Raw genomic sequence first — 25,832 nt, forward strand, 5'->3', positions numbered from 1 at the left:
CACCATTAATTCAGCAACTGTACTGTTTTATTCAAATGAAATAAAAGCCTCTCGTAACCATAGCAACGGATATTAAGATGGCGAATTCCCGCGCTTTCATGGCTTTCCCGCCATATCGATCGAATGCCCTAGGTACGTTGGCCGTACGGTCGTACCTACGGACTTCACAACGCGCCTGTACTGTGGCCTGTACCAACGCAACTGTATGTTTTTATTTTTTAGCAATTACAAGATTACCTAAATACAACCTAAAGGTATAGTTAAAATATAATAAGTACATGAAGAGTCATAAGCAACGCCAATCTCATTTTCAAATTACTATTTAAATATATTATCCGTCGCAATCAAATAAAAAAGCGTTTGTTTGTTATTTAAATTATTCTTATATGAGAGAGACACAAGTTACCTACACAGCTATTAATTCAAAGCAAATTCATATCCTTTTTCCCCCTCGAAAATTTAAAATATTTTGCGATAAAAATGTAAGTTTTTAGATAATTATTTTGCTCCATTTCTGCAAGAACTAACAAGGCAGACTCAGCCAAGCTACAGTTCAATGGCCGATAACGACCTTATTATAGTTATTATGTAAGCTGGTCCCAGATCCTTCTGCCATGACCTCTTTACATGTTATATAACTTGGTCTTTTATAAGCAGAAATATAACTGAAACATTGTTGACATCGTTTTAGAATTTTATTTTATTTGTTCAGGAAAAATCCTAATCCCTATCAGCTATCCCTAGGTACCTAGGTACTAATTGAGTTTAATATTTTTTACTAATTTTTTTAGTTTTATTTGAAGAAAAAAAAACATATAAATACATAAATTGTTGGTTACAAACTTCGTTACAAATGTACGCATAGCCACTTTATCTTAGATTTTTAATTTATCAAATGATTTTCATACATAAAACCCAACATGTATCTACGATGTTAAAAAAAATAAGAAAAAATTAAGTGCACAAAATTAAACGACTGATCTATCAAGGAAATATATAAAATTAGCTAAATTTAGACAGATAGTAGGAACCGCAAGTTACGCCGGTATGACAAGCATCTCGTTAAAATTTCAACCCCCAAATCTGTATTTCCGAACGCACCCTACCGGCCTACCCCAGTGCGATTCGGAATTCGAGACGGGGATGTCGTGCGTCCGCCCTCACGAATAGTTCAATGCACCTAACCATTAAAATTAAAAAGCGTCACTGTTGTTTTGTTTTGTGTATCTGTGTTTAACATAATAAGTAATCTGTAACGGATGACGTAATATAGGTAAGTCTTCTACACATTTGAAAAACGTAGGTAGTGGAAAACCCGCGACGCATTTTCAGTGGACAATATAAATTAATAGGAGTGCTCTAAGCGATGCGGTTGAAACATAAACATTATAGAATAGTATGTTTAATTAGAATCAATGTGTACATACGTAGTATAGCCACAGTATAGCTGTGTGGTTTAAATTTTAATCGCATTTTTAACTATATCTTTACATGCGGATTTACTATGTCTCCTTTGTTAAAAATTGGTAAAAAATAAATTGTACGTTACAACAGTTGAGTAAACATTTATCGAAATTTTCTATTTACTTTTGTGTCTACTATTCTTACCTATTAATATAGTTACTGCGTCTGAAGATCGTTTTATTATTTGTTCTACGTTGTAGTAGGCACTACTTCAAATACTATATAGTTATATACCTACTTACTTACAGAGTTCGGAAAATGTTTCCATACATTTTTCTACCTATTGCATCCTTATGATATAAGCATGTTAGAAATTGGACAAAAATAAAAAATAAATCATGTACCTACCTAATTCCTATTTATTTATGTTTAAAAAAAATAATCTTGGTAAGTTATATAATTTTTGATAAAATAATATGCCTAAGTATAAAGCGACAGTCTCTCTAAGCATATTATTTTATCAAAAATTTCACATTCAGTATCAATTCCGACACACAGTTAAAAGAAAATTCCTCCAAAAAAAGAATAACTTTACTTAGTAGGTAACTAGTTAATAAAGACGAAACTAAATTGACGTCCACTCTGGGACTATCGTGCAATTAATTTGGCAAGATCTCATCATGATTATCTTTTATCAAATTGTCCTTGGTCATAGCGGTTTTATGTATGTTCCTTTGTATGACGTCGTATTTTTTTAAAGATACCATAGTTACCTAAATCTTTTTAATAAAAGCACTTTGGTCGGTAGATATTTTTTTTTTTTTTAATAGAGAAAGGCTGCAAAGTCGGCAACACTTTTATTACTTAATTATTAATTACGTTTGTACACGGATTTTGTTGATTTTGAAATCATACGCACTTTTTTTAATTTCGGGAAAATCGATAATTACATTTGCCATTTTTAATTTTTATACGCGAAAACCTCAGATCGGATTTTGATGATACATATTTAGCTGTGATGTATGTAGCAGGTAGCTTAGTTATGTACCAAGAATACGTAACGTACGTAAGCTATGGAAATATGTACTTGCTTTTTCCCGCGGTTTGATCCTCGCGTTTGCACGGCACAGCCCTAGCCAGTCCTATTTAAATCCCATTCCACCATAGAGTATATTATATTGTCATAGCATACTATGGTCATAGCATACCTAGTATGGAGATAGACCATAGTAAGGTCTAGCCCATGTCTAGCCTAACCATAGAGCTATCAATTTACGCACCATACAAGATTCTATCCATAGACCATAACTTATTTCGTTTACCGCCAAAACCCTCGGGCTGCGAGATAGTACGCCATTAGTTCCGCATGACTGCCGCAAAATGAGCGGGCGTTTGATAAAAGAGCTTTTTGTATATAATAGAAATATTATCTATGGACGATATATCATTATATTCACAGATTATATTAATACCTTGATTAATACCACAGATTAATACCTAACTGAAAAATAGCATTTTATTAATTAACATTATTTTCGCAATATTGGCAAAACTAATTGCTTTTAATGTTAATTTAGAAGTACTAAAAAGACCTATAGAAAATCCTAGCAAGAATAATGTAGGTAGGTAAGTTTTAGTTTTTAAGTAAATCTGGGTAATATCAAATTAAAATTCTCTTTTAAATATTATGTAGAGTATTTAGCCTGAGACTTGAGTCGCGTGGTGCACGCATGAAATGTCCCCTATACTTTATTCCAGGCTAATCTGTCCGCATACGAAATTTACTATCGATTCAGTATTTTTATGAGGTTGACCTCCAATTTTATAGACATAACAACACATTTTACATAAGGTGGCCCACTTGCTCCTCTGCTTGCTCTGCCATAAAAAAAAAATATTTTATGATAACAACTAACAAGCTGAACCGACAAACGCCTTAGGTACTCTTCTCACGTTAAGGGGTATGAAGAATAGATATTGGCCGATACTCAGATCTCAATAGGCACACAAAACTTCATGAGAATCGTCCAGACGTTTCGGAGGAGTATGGTAACTAACATTGTGAGAATTTTATATATATATCTATACTAGACTAGAGAAAGAACAGAAGAGATAAGTGAGATAACACTATAATACGTAATAATAACTGTTTATAATACAGTTAGGTAACGATAGGAAAAGATAGTTAACCCATATTTAATGGGATAACGCCCAGAAGATCCCATACTAAGCAAAATAAAACAAAACTTATACGATTCGCTTGGCGATAACTTTTGTGTGTGCCAGTTAAAATGTATCGAGTTGGGTGGAAAGTAATAAACGGAGAAGATAAACATGAAGTTGTTGTTTCGGTTTCTTGTATAAATAAACATAAAAACATACAGGTATAACTTTGAAATAATGTGTTTTTAGAGCTATATTGCCATAGGATTAGATGTATGAAAAAAGTATATTTCAGTTTAAGTTTCAGTCTCTAAAGTCGTTTATAGACACAATTCAACACATTCCTGCATCTACCATCACAAATATACGCTTTCATACCAGTAACAGTAGGTATCTAATCTGTGCTAGTAGCCAGCAATAGCAAGCAAAAAACGATCAAAAAACTTACCTACTAATTAAAGAAAGAACTATAAGGTTTATTCCACCTACATTATTCAAACGCTATGTTAGGTACATATACATTTAAAATAGCAAAAAAACAAACAAAATGTTAAACAATAAAAACGATCTAGTTACTAATCTGGATTACCAAGGTTAGCATTTATCCCACTTGCACTAGTATAATATTAAAACCAAGCCAAAAAGTCATTTAGCGTAAAGCCTCTATCCAAACGAAGCCTCCCTGGGGGTGGGGGAGGTGCTGGGGGAGATAATCAAGTGCCTAACGATTTGATTGCCGATATGACAGACAATTTGTCATGGCTTATTGCAAAAACTACGTGATCTCGTTAGGTGCAGCTTGTGTATCTCGATAGAATTATATTGATGTGTCGATAGTCTACACTGTACATAATGTGTCTTATTCTATATTGTTGTACTTAAATAGATAAAAAACTCGATAAATATGGACATTCATGAATCTGTGTGCAAGCAAAGCGAACAGCTATTGTTGAACTATTTTTCTCTAGAACTCAACATTAATGATAGTTTTCATTTTTCCTCATTGTACATCATTTTCATAATACCACTGCAATTCCTCAAAGCCTCATACCTTAACAGCTGCTTCTCTAGAACGGTATCACTATATTGTTATGTAGCTGCAACTAATTCGTTCGTGAAAACTTCTATCCACGTTATCATTCTTGATTACTCCATATGCTCATGGTTCCCAACATATTCGTCCCTTTCTGCTGTACTTAGAGAGTAATGTTGCGAGTTTCAAAGCGAAGTTTACGTCTAAAACACACAGCTGAGCACAATGGGGTCCCTGAAAGCGCCTGCAGCTGTGGAACGGATCGCAATCCGCATTGTTTGTTCAACAATCACTTGAAATTGATATGGTACTACTTTTTCCAGGCCTCGAAAAAGCGCAAGATGGTATGCAACGATGTCGTTTTTGAGTGCAGATTAAGTTCGGTAGCAAAGGGAAAGGAAAATACAGATTATAAGCTTACCGCGTAACTTTGCACTGCCCCTAATATTTTGGCAGTTTAGTCGGACTTAACTTCAAGAGATATTGGTTTTAACTGGCCCTCCAATAATTTTGACGTCAAATAGTAGAAACCCTCGATAGTCTTAATTGTTTCCAACATTGACGATGTAACAAATAGTGAAAGAATAATCAATTTTTCATTTTAACTTTTGCATTTTTCTTTTAGTAAAATGTAGACATGGTATAACAAATTTGTCAACAATTCTTCACCAAAGTTAAATCGATTCAGCAAAAGCTTTGTTCGCTTTGTATGCAGGTACATATTTTAACATTGAACACAGAGGGTTCAAAGGGGGACGTAACAAATTGGATTTAGGTCCCCTGTGTGGTCCGTCTAGCCTTTGGCTATATCAGGTTATACATGCTAATGTTAAATGTACTGGGTTTGAAGATTGTGCAATTTAAACAGTGCTCATGTTCATCGTGGATTAGGCTGAACCTTATAGATCGCAGAAAAACAATAAAGAAATCAAATACATGCCGTATATTATTAGAATAGAAACTATGCGTTTTTTTTTTATTATATTGCATTTATACCAGAAAAAAATAGAAAGTTTCGATTAATGTTAATCAATTTATGAAAACTTAAATTTTTGTAAATTGTCGTAAACATTCGAATCCTCTGTAATCACATAAAAAGTAGCCATTATTGATTATAGGTACTCCCATTATCACAGTTTCTAGTATTCGTCCTTAATACAAAAAAAATCAAGCAATAACTAAAACTATACCTATGCAAAGAAGTCACAATTTCACTTCCAAAAAACATTTATTATTATGCTTAATTAACGCCTTTAGTACACCAACGCGTTCGCGTGCGGCAGCGAAACATCGAAAAATCTGTCAGTACTATGGCAGGATTTCGCATGTGATATGTCTCACTCTAGCACATAGATAGATGAAATAGTTGCGTCCTTGTCAGTATAGTTTCGCAAGGAACTGCGAAATGGCCATTACACAGACGCATTGCGAAACAGTTGCGAAAACATTGCTGTGTACTACGCCTTTTTAGTACACCGACGCATTCGCGAGCGGCAGCGAAAAAACGAAAAATCTGTCAGTAGTATCGAAGGTTTTCGCATATGATATGTCTCACTCTAGCACATAGATAGATGAAATAGTTGCGTCCTTGTCAGTATTGTTTCGCAAGGAACTGCGAAATGGCCATTACACAGACGCATAAGTTTCGCTAGTGAAGTTTCGCGTGAGTTTCGCATCGCATAGCGTCCGCTCGCATTCTGTCGGTGAGGACAGATTTTCGCGTCCATGGACAATGATATTATATAGAAGTGATATAGAAATAATATATACTAGCTTCCGCCCGCGACTCCGTCCGCGCGGATGTCGGTCTTCGCGTGGATGGTTTATTTATCCATTTTGAATACCTCTTTCAATAACATCTTATAAATATCTATTGGACCCAATTCCCAAATACGGCTAGGCCTATAAAAATACGCAACGTGTGTTCGCGGTTCTACGGAACAACGTCTATGGATAAAACTGAAAAATTAAGATTATTTTTTTCTATGTATTTTTCCAGGATAAAAAGTATCCTATTTTACGCCCAGGATAATAAGGTATAATTATACCAAGTTTCATCGAAATCGAACCGCTAGTTTTCACGTGATGCCTTCACATACAGACAGACAGACAGACAGACAGACAAAAATTTTTTTAATCACATATTTGGGTTTGGTATCGATCCAGTAACACCCCCTGCTATTTACTTTTTCAATATTTTCAATGTACAGAATTGACCCTTCTACAGATTTATTATATGTACAGATAATATATTTATATGTATATAGAAACAAGAGGTAGATACCAACGTACCAAAATGCCAATTGCCATGGCAACTATTTGTTTATTTATATACTATATTGTGAGTATTATAATAACGTATCTATACATAAAATATCATAGGCCATGGATGCCGAAAATACTGAATTATTTTTGCATTCTATTCGAGATTATCCCGTATTATACGCAATTGGACACGCAGATTATAAAAATACGTACAAAAAAGAGGTAGCATGGAGAAAACTTCAAGAAAAGACTCTGATAGATGGTAAAAAATTTATTGTTTATATTTCATACATTTTATGTTTTTAAATTTCTTTGAAATAATTTACAAATTGTGATCGAACATTAAGCGCTGCTAAGTCTGCCCTATGTCTATTGGCATGCATTGGTACGAATGCTCCTAAAGTGTCCGAAAATTGTTTATTTTCGTATGTGCACCTTCTTGTATCTGCAATAAGTTATGCAAGTATACTGCAGCTTTAACAATTTTAATAGTATTATTCAAATCTGTTTCAAAGGGCCTCAAGAATATTCTAAATTTTTGTGCTAAAATGCCAAACGCACATTTTACTACTACTCGTGCCCTACTTAATGATTTATTAAATCTTTTTTTATCATTGTCATTCATTGCTGCGTCTCTTGTCTCATTAGAAAGGTTTCTAATTTAAATCTTCAATGAATACATGTGGTGTAGTCTGTTTGAAACCTGGCAAAGGTTTTGGAGCTGGCAAATTCAGATACCGTCCACTTTTTAAAAGCTGATAAAATGATGAGTTCTCAAATATTGTAGTATCGGAATCTTTACCATAATTATGATCCTACATCTATGTAAGTAAATTTGTAATGTGGATCAACTATTGCCAATAACACAGTAGAAAATCGTTTTTTATAGCAATAGAACAGTGAGCCGCTGTTAGGTGGACATTTAATAACAATATGCTTGCCGTCAATACTCCCGAGGCAATTAGGAAAACCCCATATTGTTTGAAATGCTTCAGCTATTTCCAATCATGTTTTAGTAGAAGGAACCGGGATGTACTCTGGCTGTAGTATTTTCCAAATTTGTTCACATACTTGAGTTACTATCTTTGAAACGGTGCATTCACCCAAACGATAAGAAAAATATATTGTTGTGTATGTGTCACCAGTTGCTAAAAATGACATTGACTGAGATGACATTCTGAAATTACGTCTGCACCTGCAGCTGCAGTCGTCAAAAATGACAATGGCATATCAATGCGAAAAAGTTGCGAAACATTGCTGTGTACTTAGATTACAAAATAAAGTACAGATGGAGCATGACAACCGCCCGTCGCCCTTGTCAAAGAAAATACGAAATCAAAAACAAATACGTCGCTGCACCAGTGCTATAGCGCATTATAGTGTCATGCAATACGTCAAAAAGGGTTTGCAATTTTAGTAAAAAAATGCCGTCTTGTGATAATAAAACGCTGTAAAATTTGTTCCCGAAAACAAAAAAAAACGATAAAACATCGTTTCACAGGTTTTCTGTAGATTATTTGGCTGATTTATTTCTTTAATACGAATAATAATTTTACAGATATGAAGGAATACAAAACTTCAACGTATGTTGCCAGTATTTTGGAAATGAATTTGCCATTTTTATTGGTAAAACGGTAAAATGGTTAAAGGATCTTCAGGGTAATGCTGTTGGATTTTTCGATCGTGAATGTGATTATTTGTATAGTGCACTACAGGTTCATGATAATTATTAGATTATTTTAATAAGCATAATACATTATTTTGTTACTTTTACAAAGCTTAAAAACGTCATAGTCGTTTTCGCTAGCGATTTAATTTATGTGAACTCCATGATGGATATGATGAAAATAAAATGTCCCGTATTCTCGACTAAACTACCGCTATTCGTATTCATATATTATGAAAAATAAAAAATAATATAATTATTATAGTTAATATTGAAACTTTTTTTATGTAATTTATTTAATAAAAAATTGAATACAATTTTTTTGTCCATATATAACTTTAGTAGGCAGGTACTTTATGTAATAAAGGAATTATATAATATTTAATTGTTATTTTCTATAATACTTTTCTCTCTTTTATTTTCTTCCTATAATACTTAATTGTTATTTTCTATGTTTAATAATATCTACTATAAACTATAATCTACTTGATATTCATTAAAATTGTGTCCTTCTTTTACTTTATCTATTTTCTACGTTTTATATATTATTGTTCTGGAAAAGATGTCTTGAACTTCTTCTACCTACTTGGCGTTGGCAATATAAATTCATAAATTACACTTAAATTCTGACACACTATTCATTTTTAATTACTGATTCGTTTCCTCTCAACTCACTCAGCCGATTTTCCGTTCTGACTGGCAAACAATGTTACATACTTCATACATCAAAATCTTCTTACTTTATAATGTAATACACAGCATAATTTAGTCCGTTCATTAAAATTATACCTACTCTTATTAGTCACTCCTCTCTACTTAATATGGTGCTGACAGAATAACAGCGTTACAGCCTCAGCTGTAACATTCATGCTGAGTCAGTATTCCCTTTCCCTGAGGTGATACAGATATAATATAATATTATGTTTATTATTACGTCTTCACATATTGTTTTACCTAGTTTTACCTTGTTTTTTAAGTTATAAGTATTTTCTGTTATTTAAGGTACTGTATCATTTTTTGGGAATAAATGTGTTTCTATTCTATTCTATTCTATTCTAATTTAAATAAAAATTAAAACTTGACTTCTCATTTATGTATATTAGCCTACGTCACTACCGCCACTAACATAATAATTCAGATCATTGCAATGAAACTTCACAACTCAAAATCGGTCCAACGGTTTATACTGCAGGGCGTGTCAAAGAAATATTATACATACATCCATAAACTCGAAAAACATAACTCTCTTTTTTTTGTAGTCGGGGAAAAATTTGGGAAATTTTTCAATATCTGGCAACATTACACGCACACAGAAGCACCGTGTACGTACAGTGCAGCGGCGAAATGACAGCACACATAGCTTTATTGAAAATGACGATAAATTATTCGGTTTAGTTCGGCAACGCTCCATCTGTCTTTTATTTTGTAATCTAAGGCTGTGTACTAACGTTTCGCAGATATTTCGCTACGCTGTAGTTTCGCAGAGATTCGCTGCCGCACGCGAACGCGTCGGTGTACTAAAGGCGTAAAAGGGCTATAAAATCGCAATGTCATTCTCCCCCGTGACAGCTCTATTGATTGTTGTCAATACAACCTTCGCAGGTAGTCAAACATTTTGAATTGTGCAACTACCCTCTTACGTAAGACTTACGAATTTCGACCTTAAATCTTTTTTGATAGAGATTAATTTATCGTTGCAAAGGTTATAACAGCCACCCTAGTACTGAAGGGATATAAGCTTTCAATAAGGGTCGTTACAGACGGTAATTATGTGCAACAGTGCACCGAATACACTGAGAGTGTTGAACAATATATATAAATTAGATGTTGTTGTATAATATCTATAAACTATATATGTATGTGAGTAGGTATAAAAAAAGCAATTTAAGATTTGAGAACATCCGTCGTTCTTATGAACATAGGTTAGATAGAAAATCTGACAAAACAACTGCTTTATTAACAACACACTTTCCAAACTACTAGGTTCCGAAACTTTCAAGCTCAGGTCTTACCATATATTTTGTTTCAATATAGTGAAAGATTTTTGTTCTTCTAGAGATTTACAAAATAAAATAAACTTTCACATTGTATAAATTTATGAAGAATGGTTGCAATCACATAGTCTCTACCGTATAAAATTCAATAATTCCTACAAATTGCATTACACCGAAAAATGCATCCACCCCCGATGTCTTGACGTGTGTTCACACCCTTACGTAATGGTAGAATTATCGCCCCTCGAGGGTGAACGACCCTCTGATCAGCGACAAGCCTGATATTTACGAGCTGAACCTAAACACTGTTTAGCGCCCCTGTTGACACTAACGTGTCTAATTATTGCTGACAAAGCTTACGGACGATTGGACCTCTAATCCTATTTGGTCAATAGCACGCACCTACTGTAAAGAGTAACAAACATATATGATACAATATATATATTATGTACATCTATATTCTATCCTCAGAGTTCTGAAACTTCACATTTATAATATTGGTAGGATATGACGCTTTATGCCAGCTTGAGCAATTGAGCCAACATCATATTAAAGTACTACAAGTACATTGAAACTCAAATGTGTTTTTAATTTATGTTAATTATGCTTTAAACGTTTTAGTCGCGAATTAAGGTACTCAAGTAAATACTTTTCTCAAGCCAGAAAGCGGCAGTATATAACATAAGCTAGCTTACACAAGTTCAAATATTAAACAACTTTGAAATGTACTTAGACATTACTTTAACTCAAATGTACTCACCTCTGAGCTCTGTAATAAAATAAATACGTATTTATTTTCTTTTAGGTATTGTGTCGTCTGTAAAGCGTTATACAAAGAAATAAACGTCTTATTTTCATTTTAGTAATATATTTTAACGTCTTCTTATTAAAATCATAAACAACACTTCTTTTTTCACAATACCAAAATGAATTCGATAAAATATGGAATACAATTTTGTAAATGGTAACAGCTGTCGCATGGTGGCGGAAATATATGTAGCTTCTTTATACAGATAATATGATACTATGCTTGTCTTATATACAAATACCAGATAAAATCATAATATAGATACATTTGTATACAAGTCTGCTCGCTAAATTCCGCCTACAATTAATTTTAATGACTCTTTCACCTCAGTTTTGTGGAACGCAAGCATCCTTGTAAAACTGGAGGCCGAACGTAAATAAAAACTGTTTCAGTTTTGGTTTTGGTATAAAAATAATAAATACATTTAGTTTTTGGTTTAAGCAAGATACCTACCTTACTAATAAACAGTGAATGTTTTCTGTATTTAATATTGTTAATTACTTTATGTAACGTAGGTAGTTAGTAGGTATAAAATTTGGTTATTATTATATTAGGCACTTATTTGCCTTGTCTTATTATGTGATGTAACTATTTTCAGATACACCGTTCAATAAGCAATAAAATGTTTAATACTTATACTTAGGTATCTACTATCTAACCAAAGGCTACCCTTTAACCCTTGTACCGTTTTATTTTGCACGAAGGGCTGTCAATACAGGGGTAGCGGGATGCGACAGACCTTTGATTACGGTCAAGGTAACTGGCCAAACATTGCGGGATAAATATTTACCTTTCCTCTCTAAATTAAGCGAAAGGGTTAAAATAGGTAGTCGTGGAATGTGAAGCAATATTGAAAAAAAATTATTTTTGACTTGCAGTGAAATACTTATGTAGTTAGGTACAAGTGGCCGTGAAGTGGGTTCTTATGTATGAATCCAAAGTCTTTCACAACATGTCATATTAATTGTAAGTGCTCGACATGATACTAGTAATTTTCCATGATCGGTGTCGCCAAAGCAAAAGTTAGGAGAACACCAAGAACTTGTTATGTACATTGCAATTGATATAATATATTAAGAAAACGTAAAAGAAGAAGCAGTAAATATACTAATTGCCTTTCTACGAAACAAATAACTCAATTTATTGGAAGACGAAAAAACTAAGTCGGCGATAAAAACAGAACTCCTTACTGCAAAGGATAAAGCAATCAATTACCTCCAAAATGTAGGAAACTTGGCGACGTTCCACGTAAAAAGTTTTTTGTTTTCTCCAGAAATGGAAAATTTCTTGGAAACACTGAATCCAGGTCACAATTTACTAACGTTGTTATTGCCAAACTGTACGAAACTTAATTTATGACTTATCATTCTATAAAGTATCTAGACACTATACGAATTCAATTTATAGTCGACTAGGTTTCCGCCCGCGGCTTCGCCCGCGCAGTCAAAGAAAATCCCGCATAGTTCCCGTTCCCGTGGGATTTCCGGGATTGCGTCATTTTACCGGGATAAAAAGTAGCCTATGTCCTTTCTCGGGTATCAAAATATCTCCATACCAAATTTCATGCAAATTGGTTCAGTAGTTTAGGCGTGATTGAGTAACAGACAGACAGACAGACAGAGTTACTTTCGCATTTATAATATTAGTATGGATTGTATGTTAGGTAGGTACTTTAGTTAAAATAATATCCATTTTCAATTCCTATCTTATAGCTCACCCTTATGTACAGGATTTCTCATTAAAATAATCTGTAAAAAATACTTAAGTTGTACTTTCGCTAACTAACACTTAGCTCAAGCTGCAAGCATCTTATAATCGTTCATCGATAAAATATTTTTATTTCAAACTTGTTACGTGATAATGTACCTACATTTAGTGATATGTGTTTAATACAATCCTTAATACAAAACACATTGATAAAGTAGGTAATAAAATCAACTGAAGCAATGAAATCCATTTCCCTCTATCGTTACATTGACATATAGCTACTTACAACTTCGGCTCATTATACCCGGCGCGGCCTAAGATGATCTCTATGACAGTTCGTCTTAGTGATTGCTCGTATGATGGATCGTGTCGATACTTTACTATTTTATAGGCAAAGGCGTGGTTTGCATTCAGCCACCTCGGTAAACATGTTTTTACAAATATTATAAAATGAATTTTTAACGTCTATTATGTAAACGAAACGGTAAGTAAAACGAAAGTTTTCCAAAACATGAAAACACACCTTATCATTTTCTCGTAATTTTTAACCCGTTTAACACAGTGTATATTATTTTATCATGAAAATGGAATCCTCCATTTAATTTTTCTAAAAAAACTTATATTATCATAGGTAAGTAAATTAACGCGAACGGTAATTATTAATTAAGTATGCTGCGATCTTCTGTTCCATTCAATCATTCAATAGTGAATGAACTATAGCTTAAGCATGGAAAAAATGTGAACTCGTTTCCATTATCGAAATTTGTTTATCGATGCTTTCCGCACTAGTCGATAAATGCCAACGATGTAAGTTTTGAAGGACGTAAACGTAAAGTCAGATTGATATAATTTCTCGTAAATGATAAGAATTGTTATAATTCCAACGGAATATCATTGTAATAGGATAAAGCTACGTAAAAATTAATAAATGCCATTTTTAGACGCCTCCATTAAGTTTCTAATTTAATGGTGACGCCATTACAAGTTTGTTTCTTGAGAATAACTGTCAGTGTCATAGGGATCATCTTAGGCCGCGCCGGGTATAGTTGAATACACCACTACGAAACGAAGCATCCCCAAACTTACTACTGCAATCATTCTTTTCGGTTAACCAATATTTACATGTTGTAAGCGATGCTCAGCAACCCTCACTTGAAGTGCGTACGATAATGTTCAATGAGTTATACTTATAGCATAGGAAGAGGAGGGGTCCGGTGACGAGCCCTGAGGGACGCCGGCCCATTTCATTTTCTACATATGGAATATTTCGCCGCTTTGAGGGGTGCTTTGAAGGGAATAATGCACTTTTTCTCGTCTTTGATGTTGGGAACTTTCTTGAACTTAAATATAAAATGTACGAGCATGTTTCGAACTTAATAACTAAATTAGACAAGTTGAAGCTCGTCTTATTTACTGACTCGATGGAAAAGTAAAAGGTTTAACGATAAATCAAAATGTCAATGAATATTTGATGAGTTTCCTTGAAGACACGCTATTCTTGAAATGTGATAGACAATTTACTGGTAAGTAGGTAACCTCAACAGCTCAATGTTAACCTATTTATTAAAATGTAAACATTGTAAAAGAACGTTATTTTAATGAAGCTCTTCAGGACTTTTGATATTTTTCATAACTAACTACATATCTTATTTTTATGTCTTCGACTTGCCAATTCAATTTTACTGAGCTTATTACCAAGCTCATTGATTCGCTTAAAAGCAATCTTTTCGTTCACAAGCAATATTTTCCAGGTAACCAACTAACTGATGTAAAACCTACCAAATTATGTGCCTATGTACGGAAGCAGTATAGTTATAGTTATATATTCTTTATTGCACACAATTTTTAATTTACAATACAATACAAGGACATTAGAAGCAATTGGCGGCTTTATTGCTAAATAGCAATTTCTTCCAAGCAACCAGTACAAAGCATGAAATATACAGTTACAAATATGGGAAGATAGTGTACACATAACAAGCAAATAAATAATTAATACAAAAAACATACAAATCAAAATAAACGAAAAAAAAAAAACACAAACAATATCAAAAACATTAAAAATAAAACACAACAAAGAAAAACAGCACAGAAAATTAGCAGGTTTGCAAATAATGATTCTTTACCATATTTTTAAAGGACTCAAGCGATTGAGCTTTCCTAATGCTGGTGGGTAGATCATTCCAAAGTTGCACAGCTTTAACAGTAAAAGAAGCGTTAAAAAATTTAGTTGAGTGAACAGGAACACGTAGCATTAGGTTATCATTTGATCGTAGGTTCAAACTCCTGGCAGATAAAAATTCAAAGTTATCTTTTAAATAGCAAGGAATACGAGGATCAAATAGTATGCAGTACAGGAGCGAGAGGACATGAGCATTGCGGCGGTGGCGGATGGGTAGCCATTTAAGCTGCTTCCGAAATGCTGTGACATGGTCAAATTTTCTCAACCCAAATACAAAACGCAGGGCAAGGTTCTGCAAACGTTCGATTTTATCGAGTTGTTCTTGGGTTAGGTTGGAAAAGCACACGTCAGCATAGTCCAGAATGGGCAGCATTAAGGTCTGAGCAAGCATAACTTTGGTGGGAATAGGCAAAAAATTGCGCAGCCTTCTTAAACTAGATGCTGTCCAAAATACTTTTTTACTGATGTTTTTTAACTGCACTGACCATGATAGAGTTTCGTCCATATATAAGCCCAAGTTTTTAACCGATTTTCGGTAAGGCACAACGACGCCATCAATATAGATAGGTGGTAAGGTAGTCCAGTTGATTCTAGCCACCAGACTCTGACTACCAATAATGATGGCTTGTGATTTTAATGGGTTTAATTTGAGACCATGGGAAACACTCCAATCATACACCTTGTTTAGATTGTTGTTTATATCATTAATGGCAGTGTTAATATCAGCTAAAGGCGACTGTGTATATATTTGAAGGTCATCTGCATAAAGATGATAAAGGGAAGTTAGGTGAGGCGTTAAAAAGTTAATAAATATAGCAAACAGAATAGGAGAGAGCACACCACCCTGTGGCACGCCAGCAGATATGTTGCGCCAGGTTGAAAAAGAATTATCGACAAGAATACGTTGCTGGCGGCCAGCCAAGTAACTCTGAAACCATCCAAGAACACCGGGAGATAGGTTTATGGAACGAAGCATGCCTAACAATAAATCAAAATCCACTGTATTGAAGGCATTACTAAAATCTAAAAGTATAAGAACTGTGAGCATCCTGTTGTCCATACCCCAGCGTATGTCATCTGTGATTTTAAGAAGAGCAGTAGTCGTACTATGACCGGGGCGGAAACCGGATTGAAAGGGATCGAGGAGGGAATTTTTATTAAGAAAGAGACTCAGCTGTTGTTGGATAAGGCGTTCTAGGATTTTGGAGAGAAAGGGTAGGATAGAAATAGGCCGATAGTCCGATAAGGAGTTAGGAGTATTTATTTTAGGAAGAGGGATAACATTAGCCTTCTTCCACATATGAGGAAAAACACTAGATGAGATAGAGGAATTAAGGATGTGGGTTATGATAGGAGTGACTATGTCTAGGATTGGAACGATCATTTTACGACTAATGCCATCCACACCGACAGAGTTTGAGGTAATGGACAATATAGTTTTCTCAACTTCAATGATAGAGAAAGAACGAAAATTAAATGGTGGGAAATTAGGAGGGGGCAAAGAAGATAAATAGCTTAAGGTTTTAGTTTTTATATTTACATCCAAAGAACAGACTGAAGTAAAGTGTTGGTTTAATGATTCTAGAGAAATATCTTTAGATAACTTACAATTACTATCCTTACCCACTCCCAATGATTTCAGAAACTTCCAGAGCCTGGCAGGATCACCGTTTTCAACAGAGGTGTGTATGTGACGTCTTTGTGCATCTCTACAAGCTGTGTTACATTTATTACGGATTATTTTATATTTGTCTCGATTGTTATCTGACGGCTTCATCTTATAACGAGCCTTGGACATATTCTTCTTATGCAGAAGAGCTTTTAAATCGTCAGTAAGCCAGGGAGCAGGAAGGTGTTTAATTTTGACTGGTCTTATAGGAGCGTGAACATCATATAAATTAACCATAAAATTGTTAAATATTGAGACTTTATCTTCAACAGATTCAGCCTTCAATAAAACATCCCAATCGATTTTTGAAGCATCATTGCGGAGACAATTTATATCCATTCCACCAAAATTACGCTGCATCAGAATTTTATGCTTTAATTTAGGAAGGCGGAGTCGAAAGGATAGGTAAAGAAGGTCATGGTTTGAAAAAGCATCCGCAGCACACTGACCATGCTTAACAACATAAGTAGGAGAAGAGGTAAGGATGAGGTCAAGTAAGGAAGGTATACAATTTGGGATAATGTGCGTAGCATTAAGTGGGAGCAAGTGTAGGTTGCATGCATCTACCAAGGTTTGTAGTTTTTTAGATCGAGTATCATTTTTTAGCATGCAAGTATTGAAATCTCCCATACAGATTATGTGCTTGTAAATAGAAGATGCATTTTCTAGAATAGTTTCTAAAGACGAGAAATAATTTACATTGAGAGAAGGACTGTAGACTCAACTAAATTACTACTCGGAGTGAGTAGTAATTTAGTTGAGTTTACGCTGATCTCAATGATGAGGTGCTCAGCGGCATCCGCAGGCGGGGGTTGTGGCGACATACTAACTATAGAGAAGGGAATGCAGTTAGAAAGATAATAAAGGGAATGCAGTATACTTCCTCGTACATCATACTTACTTAAAAGTTTCGTCTTTTGTATTATTAAAAGATTTTATTAAACAGAATAGCGATTTACAGATAATGTGGTCATCCGTGGAGAGCGGTGTGGAAGCGTCGCGGGCTGCGCCGTGCGCTCGCGGCAAGCACTCCGCGACGCTCCTGGGGGGGTACGTGTACGTGCTTGGCGGGAGGGGCGCGGGGGGAGCGGTACCGCTGAGAGATTTCTGGAGATACTGCCTGGGTAAGCCAGGGGGGAGGTTATTTAACAGTAGTGTAGATTGCTTCTAATCCTTTATGAAGCAATAGTTTTGACTGTATCTTTTACTAGATACTGTCTTGGTAAGTTCACTTCTTTCTTCTTTATAAAACAGTTTGTAGATTGTTTTTTATTAACTAGCAGTATGTTTATAATGTGGACTACGATATAATGGTCTTGTAGATCGTTTTTGGACAAGTTCGAAGTAAAGACGAGAATAGCGTGCTGATAAGTACTTTGCTCCTTCAATGGTCAAACTTAAATTTTTTTTTTCGCCAATTCAGTAGATCGCATCTATCGAGAAGAATCGGCAAGATAGTTACGCTTTTCAGATTATTTTTAAAACTTCGATAGTTGCTCTATATAAAGTTTATTTTGTCTACAGAATACAATTACTTACTTTTATGCAATTACATCGTCTTAATAGGTCGATTTCGACCACAACATAACATAACATAACATGCAAAGACTAGCCATAACATTACACCAATTTTAAGACTGGAATCCAGTATTTTTTTTTTATGTTACGAACAGCTTTTTTATGTTATGTTACGGATCTACTTGCTAATGTGAAAATAATCCTCAAAAATTTCTCAGAAATTACCATCTTGTCATATTTAATTTATCCAATTTAAATAGGACCACCGCAGTAAAAATACTTATTAGAATAAAAGAAACATAATAAATATGCTTATATAAAAAACAAAACTAAACCCACATTTCATGTTCTATCAACAAATCGTTCTCATGTAGAGGCTCGAATGGAGAGGCCACTGCAGTCAGCGTTTCTTTGACGATCGACACAATTATGTGAAGAGCCGCTCACTTTTCTTGAAAAACTATGAATTTACTATTTGAAAAGTAGTTTGAATAGAAATGAAATGAAAAGAATACGTTGATTAGAATGGATGGAGTAATTTAAATCTTATTATATCAAGAAAAAGATCATACTCAACTCTAAAGTGTGGGGTTATGTCGTTATGTCGATAAATAGGTTGTAGAGAGATATTAAATAAGATAAGATATTAAACAAATTTTTTTATAAACGTCTACTGCACTTGATTCTTCCCTTTGCATCATCGGTTCTTTCTCTTTTTTTAGTCGTATTGTATTTAAAAACAAAGATCCTAAAGTCTCTTGTAATACATATTTTGTCTGGTTACCCAAATCGGCTCTATTTGTACAACAAATATCTTCACGCCTCACTTTTTATACCAATCTTGTCCATCCAGCCACAGGACGATGGGAGCGGCTAGAAGCACGTGGTGAGCCGCCCCCCGCGCTACAGGAACACACTGCTACAGCTCATGAAGGTCGCCTGTACGTGTTTGGTGGAGAAGCTGGTGCCCTGTCCAATGAGACGCCGCTTTGGATTTATGATACGGAGGTAAATCTTTTTTAATCAGAATTTCAGTTACACATTAAAAGGGGCCTTGCATGTATGAAGATGTGCGTTCAATATTTTTCGTAAATGTAACACCCCCTCTACACTACTCGCGAAGTTGAACGAGGTTAGACGAATAGAATAATGTAGAGAAGCACTTCGGCTTACTTCGTCCAACTTTACCTCGCCTCGGCCGACTTCCGTTTGTTGTCGGTTTTTGCGCCCGAGTCAAAGGGCACGAAGTTACCCAAAGTTCGTTCTGAATAAAAATGTATGCGCTCTCGCGAAGTTGAACGAGTGTGTAGTGTAGTGTAGCACCGCGGACTTCGGCCGAGTACTTCGCCGAGGAACTTCGCGAGTAGTGTAGAGGAGGCATAAAACAATTTTTTGGACGGTTTAAAAATAAGTAACTAAGGTGGTTTAACCATATACGTTTAAAAAAAGTAAATGACAAAGAAACATGCCAACTGTATAACGAAAACACTGATTGAATAAAATATCATTATAATCCATACTTAATATTATAAATGCGAAAGTAACTCTGTCTGTCTGTCTGTTACTCAATCACGCCTTTACTGCTGAACCAATTTGCATGAAATTTGGTATAGAGATATTTTGATACCCGAGAAAGGACATTTTACTACGGTAAAGCTACTTTTTACCGCGGGACATAGGATAGGTTTTATCCCGGAAATCCCACGGGAACGGGAACTATGCGGGTTTTTCTTTGACTGCGCGGGCGAAGCTGCGGGTGGAAAGCTAGTGATATAATAAGGTTCATTCCTATAATATTTTTCTTAGGTACCCGAAATCTACTTTATGGATTTTGATGATACTTGGCAGTGCAGCTTATGAACCAGAAGTAAACTCAAGACATAGAAAAACTTATATTATTTTGTTAGTGAAACTTATAACCGTCCTGCATAGATAGTTTGTTTTAAAAGTTTATCCTATTTAACCAGCTGCAACTATGGCGGAAGCTAGCTGGTCAGACAAGCAGCAACTACTCCACACTGCGGCGGCGCAGCGCCCGCGAGGCTCGCATCGGAACCGGCCCACGGGGACGACGGGGACATTCTGCGCATGCGCTGAAGGACTGCCTGCTTATATACGGGGGGTATAAGGACTTGCGGGGCTCCACTAATGAGCTGTGGGCGTTTCATTATGGTGAGTAGTGAGTCACACGTGTGTTTGACGCATGTAAGTGGTAACGCATGTGAGTGACACGCGTTATTGACACGTGTGACTGACTCGTGTGAAAGGTGTGACTGACACGTGTTAGTGACACGTGTGATTCATACGTCTGACTGACACGTGTTAGTGACACGTGTGAGTGGTGAGTGAGTAACACGTGTAAGTGACGTATTTAAGTTGTGACACGTCGAGTATGTGTGTGTCATGTGTGAGAACTTTAGTAGAACCTATTTCAGCTTACTTCAAAAAAAAATTAAAAATAGTATTTTTTTTATTGAATTTGTAACCTAACTTTCAACAATTCCAGTTTCGAAATCTTATTTTTCATACCTCAGTGATAAGATAAAGCAGAACAAACGTTTGCCGGGACAGCTAGTACTTAAAATATTAGTCTTATAGTTATTAACTGCAGAACCGGAGTTATTATTTTTTATATTCTATCTTTTATTTCTTTTTTGCGCTATCCTTATTCTTCTTACATTTCCTTTCCTACCAGATTGCCTGGAAGAGATTGCTGTGTAGCAATAAGGCCGCCTATTGTGCAAAATTGTTGTACCTTATTAGTCTGTACCACATGTCTTAAATTGCTTTGTACAATAAAGAGTTATAAATAAATAAATAAATATTATATAATTGTGTTTATGGTTAGAATCGGAGTGGTGGCAGCAGGTGCGCACTTGTGGCGCGGGCCCGGCGCGGCACCGGCACGCGGCCGCGCTGCACGACGCGCGCCTCTACGTGCACGGCGGCCAGTGCGACCTGCGGGACTGCGCCGACCTGTGGCACTACGACACCAGTACGTGCAACACGTGTCAATCCTCACTTTGTCACGTCATTTATCATTTCACACTGGGTTTTTCATCGTCTTTAGTTATTTTGTGTGGACTTATAGTAATTTTAAATTATAGATTTTTTATTTGTTTTTCTTATATGTTGCATAAAATAAATTAAAGATCTTAAAAATGTGTGGGGTTGTGTTCCTGCAACGAATGTATTTATTACGCTAAAAGGTCGAAAGAAAACTAAATTGACATCATTAAATAATATTTTTACGATGAAAAGTATTTTTTAAGTATTTAATGATTAATCTTTAAAAAAATACCTAACTACATACTTCACAATTAATGATATCACGTTAAAACTGTCTGAATTTCAAATACCTATTCAATTATGGCTATATGACTTTTGCTATTAAAGTGAAGTCCCATGTCCCCGTAGTGGGGTAAGGGGCAGATGCATTATGCATACATCTGTTTCACTGATCGATTTTCTTTAGGGACAAGTAGGTGATCAGCCTTCTGTGTCCTACCAGACCGAGACATTTTTTTTTCTTCGTCTCCACCGGGAATCGAACCCAGGACCCCTCGGTTCTACGCTCACGCGTCAACCACTGTACCAAGGAGGCGGTCAACTTTTGCTATTACCTATGCCCTATTATTATAAAACACTTCTTTTCCCAGCTATTCTATTACCTATAGGTAGCTATTAACTTAGCTATTTCTGACTTGCTATTGCCTATTCTTATAATATATATTTCCCCAGTATCCCGTGTATGGACGCAAGTGCGCACGCCCGCGAAGAGCTCCCCTCAGGCCCGCAGCGGGCACGCGGGGCTGCGCGCGGGGGCACATCTGTACATCTTCGGCGGGGAGGCGGGGGGCAGCCCCACTAACGAACTGTGGCGGTTCCACTTTGGTATGTTTGTTTGAAGTTGTGTTTAAATTATCTTTGATTTAAAATTTGCTATAATGTATTTTTTCTTTATTCATTATAAAACAAATCTTTATAAGTAGTCTAGTCTAGTAGTATCTAATGAGATTTATTAAAGATTAAGTACAAGACTAACCATCATATAAATCCTGACCTCTACCATTATAAAGTAAATTTTTACTAGAATTACACATTAATTATTGACCTTTAAAATTTTTGACACACAATTTTTCTTTTTGCGTTACAAATGTACTATACTTTAATAGAATTACTTTCTATTCCAGCAACAGAAACCTGGGAGCGAATCATTCACTCCCTCAAATGGCCCTCCCCCCGCGTGGACTGCCGCGCACTCCTCATCAGCTCCCCTTGTTCTAAATCCCGTGCCCCCCTCCCCCCACCACCTCGAGCCGAACCCCCTGCAGGCTTCCTCAGAGAGATCTCCAAACTCTCCTCCTTCCACATCCGCAGAGCTGCTAGATGCTCCTATAGCGTACTTGGTGATCAGGATTCCACTGAAAGCCTCATTAGAGAATCCACGTCTTTGTCCAAATCCCGCTCCGCTTATATCATCGATGAGCGCCAACCAGCAGATGGGGATGAAAGCCCGAAAGAAGGAACTGTCCCGGAACAGTGCATAGTGTCCAGGGAACCGATTTCTGTTCCGGATTTCGCTGACATGGTTCTTCCAACGCCGGTTCTATCGCCCATTGAAGTTACGAAGCTAGTCTACTTGGATTCAGAGGAAGAAGAAGATTTGAAACTTAAAAGAATAGAAAAAACGACCGTCCTGCCAAAATCTGCGTCCGTTAAATTCACCAAAATACCTGTGACTGATAAAAATGATGACGAAGGGGAGTTATCGACGTCCGATTACGCAAGCGCAGAGAAAGTTAACCGTCCGAACAGAGCGTCTTTGGGTTTCAGCAACCCGCACTATTTGGGGCCCGATATCAGGAACTTGGGGTCCGCTATGACCCCAGATTCTGGGGTAGGTGGGGGAGATATAGAGTTGCAGGATATGAGCGAAAGAAGATCTAGAAGTGAACCCAGGAATGGGGAATCTCAGCTATACTTGCTTCTCGTGGGGGGAAAAGAGCCCCCACACAGGGCTCTATTGCAAAGTCCCCTTTCCATGTGGACGTATCGCCTGTTGTGAATGTAGTATTATCTAGTATTTTATTTTACGATATAATGTTTTTGGATTGGACTCGGATTCTTTAAAAAATGAAAAGTTTAAAGAGAATTTCTGATAATATAACCTCTGGGATAAATAGATAGATCCACGATAGATCCATCTTAAAATCCGATGTCAAAAAAAATAAACTTAACTCACAAAGTACTCATCAAGCAGTATTTTTGCAGATCTTATGAAAGCAGTATTTTCTAGCAGTATCATTGATATCCGAAGAAATAGACTTGTTAAATTTTGAGGTAAATATGGGTAAATGCAATAGATTTTCAACTATTTTCATACAACATTGACGTTTTTTATGTTAATAATTGTAATATTGAGACATTATTTAGTTGTTTTTATTGTGTACATCAGTTATTTTATTATTAAGTACAATATTATTATTCCTCTTTATTTTTACATTCCTGTTTGTTTCATGATCTGTTTTGTAAGTAAGTAAACAGTTCTGAAGAAAAAATAATACTCATTATTTTTAATTTGTGTTTTAAACTAACAATAAACCTCGTACCTAAGTGTAATTTTTATTTAGTTAATTAGGTAAAATATTCGCAGCTATTTTACTGGTTTACTGCAAGTGGCATTTTGATATTTTTTTAAATATTATTTTGAATTTAATTTCCGAACCGAGACCGACATAACCTATTCCCGCGTTTTGTTTTCAAACGTATAATCAATTTAAAAATGCAACATATTAGATTTGTATAGTCTGTTGTTGTTTCATAAAAAGCCCGTATTTTCAATACAGTATTATCAATTATGAATGTATACCATTATTTTCATGAGTAGACTTATTAACTGTTTTACTAAGTATAAGTACATACAATGGACCTAAAAAAATATTATTAGGTCCATGTAGTTAATATTGTTTCCTTCTTCTGTACCTATTACTGACTGCAATTAATTAGGTATTATTTTTACAGCAGCGTCCTAGATAATGGTAAATTGTGCCAATAGATGTTGTTTTTATATGTATTTTATTTTATACATGACTGTAATCTTTACTATCGTTAATTAAGTGCAATACATACCTACTTTTATTATTTGTAAATACAATTTTGTGTAATGTCTGTTATTATTAGAAATTATAATTATGTATATTTAGTTGTTTATGTATCAGTTGACGTGTTTTAATTTAAATTTGTTTTGATCTAACATAGGCCTACTGACAATTTATTAAGCCAATTTGATTCCAATGTGACTTGTGAGACAATGTTAATAAACCAGATTATGACAAAACTTGCTTAATTTTATTTGTCGTCCCGTCCTTAACCAATTCCTATATCAAAAAGAGAAAAACAAGAAAGCCTGTAGGTACCTATGTCGTGCCTATAACGATGCGATTCAAATAGATTTTTTTTATAGATAGAGATAGATTTTTTTTTTATTAAAAATTCTCATATCAATAACATTTGATTTACTTTGCCTGACTTTTGTAACATATTTTAATAAAAACATAAATGATTGTCGTATGACTTCAGATTATTCAAATAAAATAAATGTTTTGAATTTATATTAAATTATTAAACTAGCGGTCCGCCCCGGCTTCGCCCGTGGTACATATTCACGTTTTCTCTACATAAGAACCGTCCTCGTACTTCAAGGAATATAATAAAAAAAGAATTAAAGAAATCGGTTCAGCTGTTCTAAAGTTATGCGCTTACCAACACATTTTGGGATTCATTTTTATATTATAAGAAGATTGCTTAAAGCATAATAAGTCAAAAGTTAGCATTATAATTTTTTCTGTACACCGCGCACATACCTAGTATAAAACAAAATCGCTGATTCTTTCTGTCCGTTCCTATACATATACGCTTAAAACTTTAATGAAATGAAATAAATTTATTTGTCCATTTAAGTTACTTATGTTTTACAATTATTAATGTACGACAGTGCCCAGTGGGTCCCAAACTAAGTGAAATACTTGTGTCTTGGGACCCTGAGTTTCTTCGTTATATACATACAGCGCTTCTTGGTTTTATACGTATGTTATGGACAGTAGAAAGTTAACAAGTAGGTCTAATGTCTTCTAATGTAATGGAAGTTAATACAATTGATAAAAAAAAAACGCAAAACGCAGCACGCGTGTTTGTGAGTGTGTTTATGATGTAATAGAGTTGTACTTGAAGGTTTAAGTATTATATTTGTTAATTTTATTTCTACAAAAAGAGCAAAGGCGCGCGGAAAGCTACTACAGTGCCACAAACTTAACTGACCCGGTGGCAAAAACTGGAACTACTTGCCGCCTTTTTGAAATGTCACATTTTCACAGACTTTTCATACGGAATATTTTGTATAAATAAAAGTTACTTATTAATG

At 35.2% G+C, this 25,832-nt stretch overlaps 1 protein-coding gene across 1 annotated transcript; it reads left to right on the top strand.

Moving 5' to 3' along the window:
- Window positions 1-1,139: 1,139 nt before the first annotated feature.
- Window positions 1,140-24,728, top strand: LOC123696409. Its single transcript, XM_045642562.1, has 7 exons — window positions 1,140-1,273; window positions 17,853-18,015; window positions 19,263-19,417; window positions 20,377-20,581; window positions 21,258-21,404; window positions 22,151-22,303; window positions 22,603-24,728. Exons 2-7 carry the CDS (start codon window positions 17,856-17,858, stop codon window positions 23,475-23,477), a joined length of 1,695 nt encoding a protein of 564 aa, XP_045498518.1. The 5' UTR covers window positions 1,140-1,273; window positions 17,853-17,855; the 3' UTR covers window positions 23,478-24,728.
- Window positions 24,729-25,832: the final 1,104 nt, after the last annotated feature.

The sequence above is a fragment of the Colias croceus genome, chromosome 12 (genome assembly GCF_905220415.1).
Source record: "Colias croceus chromosome 12, ilColCroc2.1".
In the NCBI taxonomy this organism is placed as follows: domain Eukaryota; kingdom Metazoa; phylum Arthropoda; class Insecta; order Lepidoptera; family Pieridae; genus Colias; species Colias croceus.

Excerpts from the sequence above, each read along its gene's own strand:
- LOC123696409 (XM_045642562.1), top strand. The coding sequence starts at position 17,856 with ATGTGGTCATCCGTGGAGAGCGGTGTGGAAGCGTCGCGGGCTGCGCCG. Across the intron at positions 18,016-19,262 it reads TTTCTGGAGATACTGCCTGG|CCACAGGACGATGGGAGCGG; the intron begins GTAAGCCAGGGG and ends TTGTCCATCCAG. Across the intron at positions 19,418-20,376 it reads TTTGGATTTATGATACGGAG|CTGCAACTATGGCGGAAGCT; the intron begins GTAAATCTTTTT and ends CTATTTAACCAG.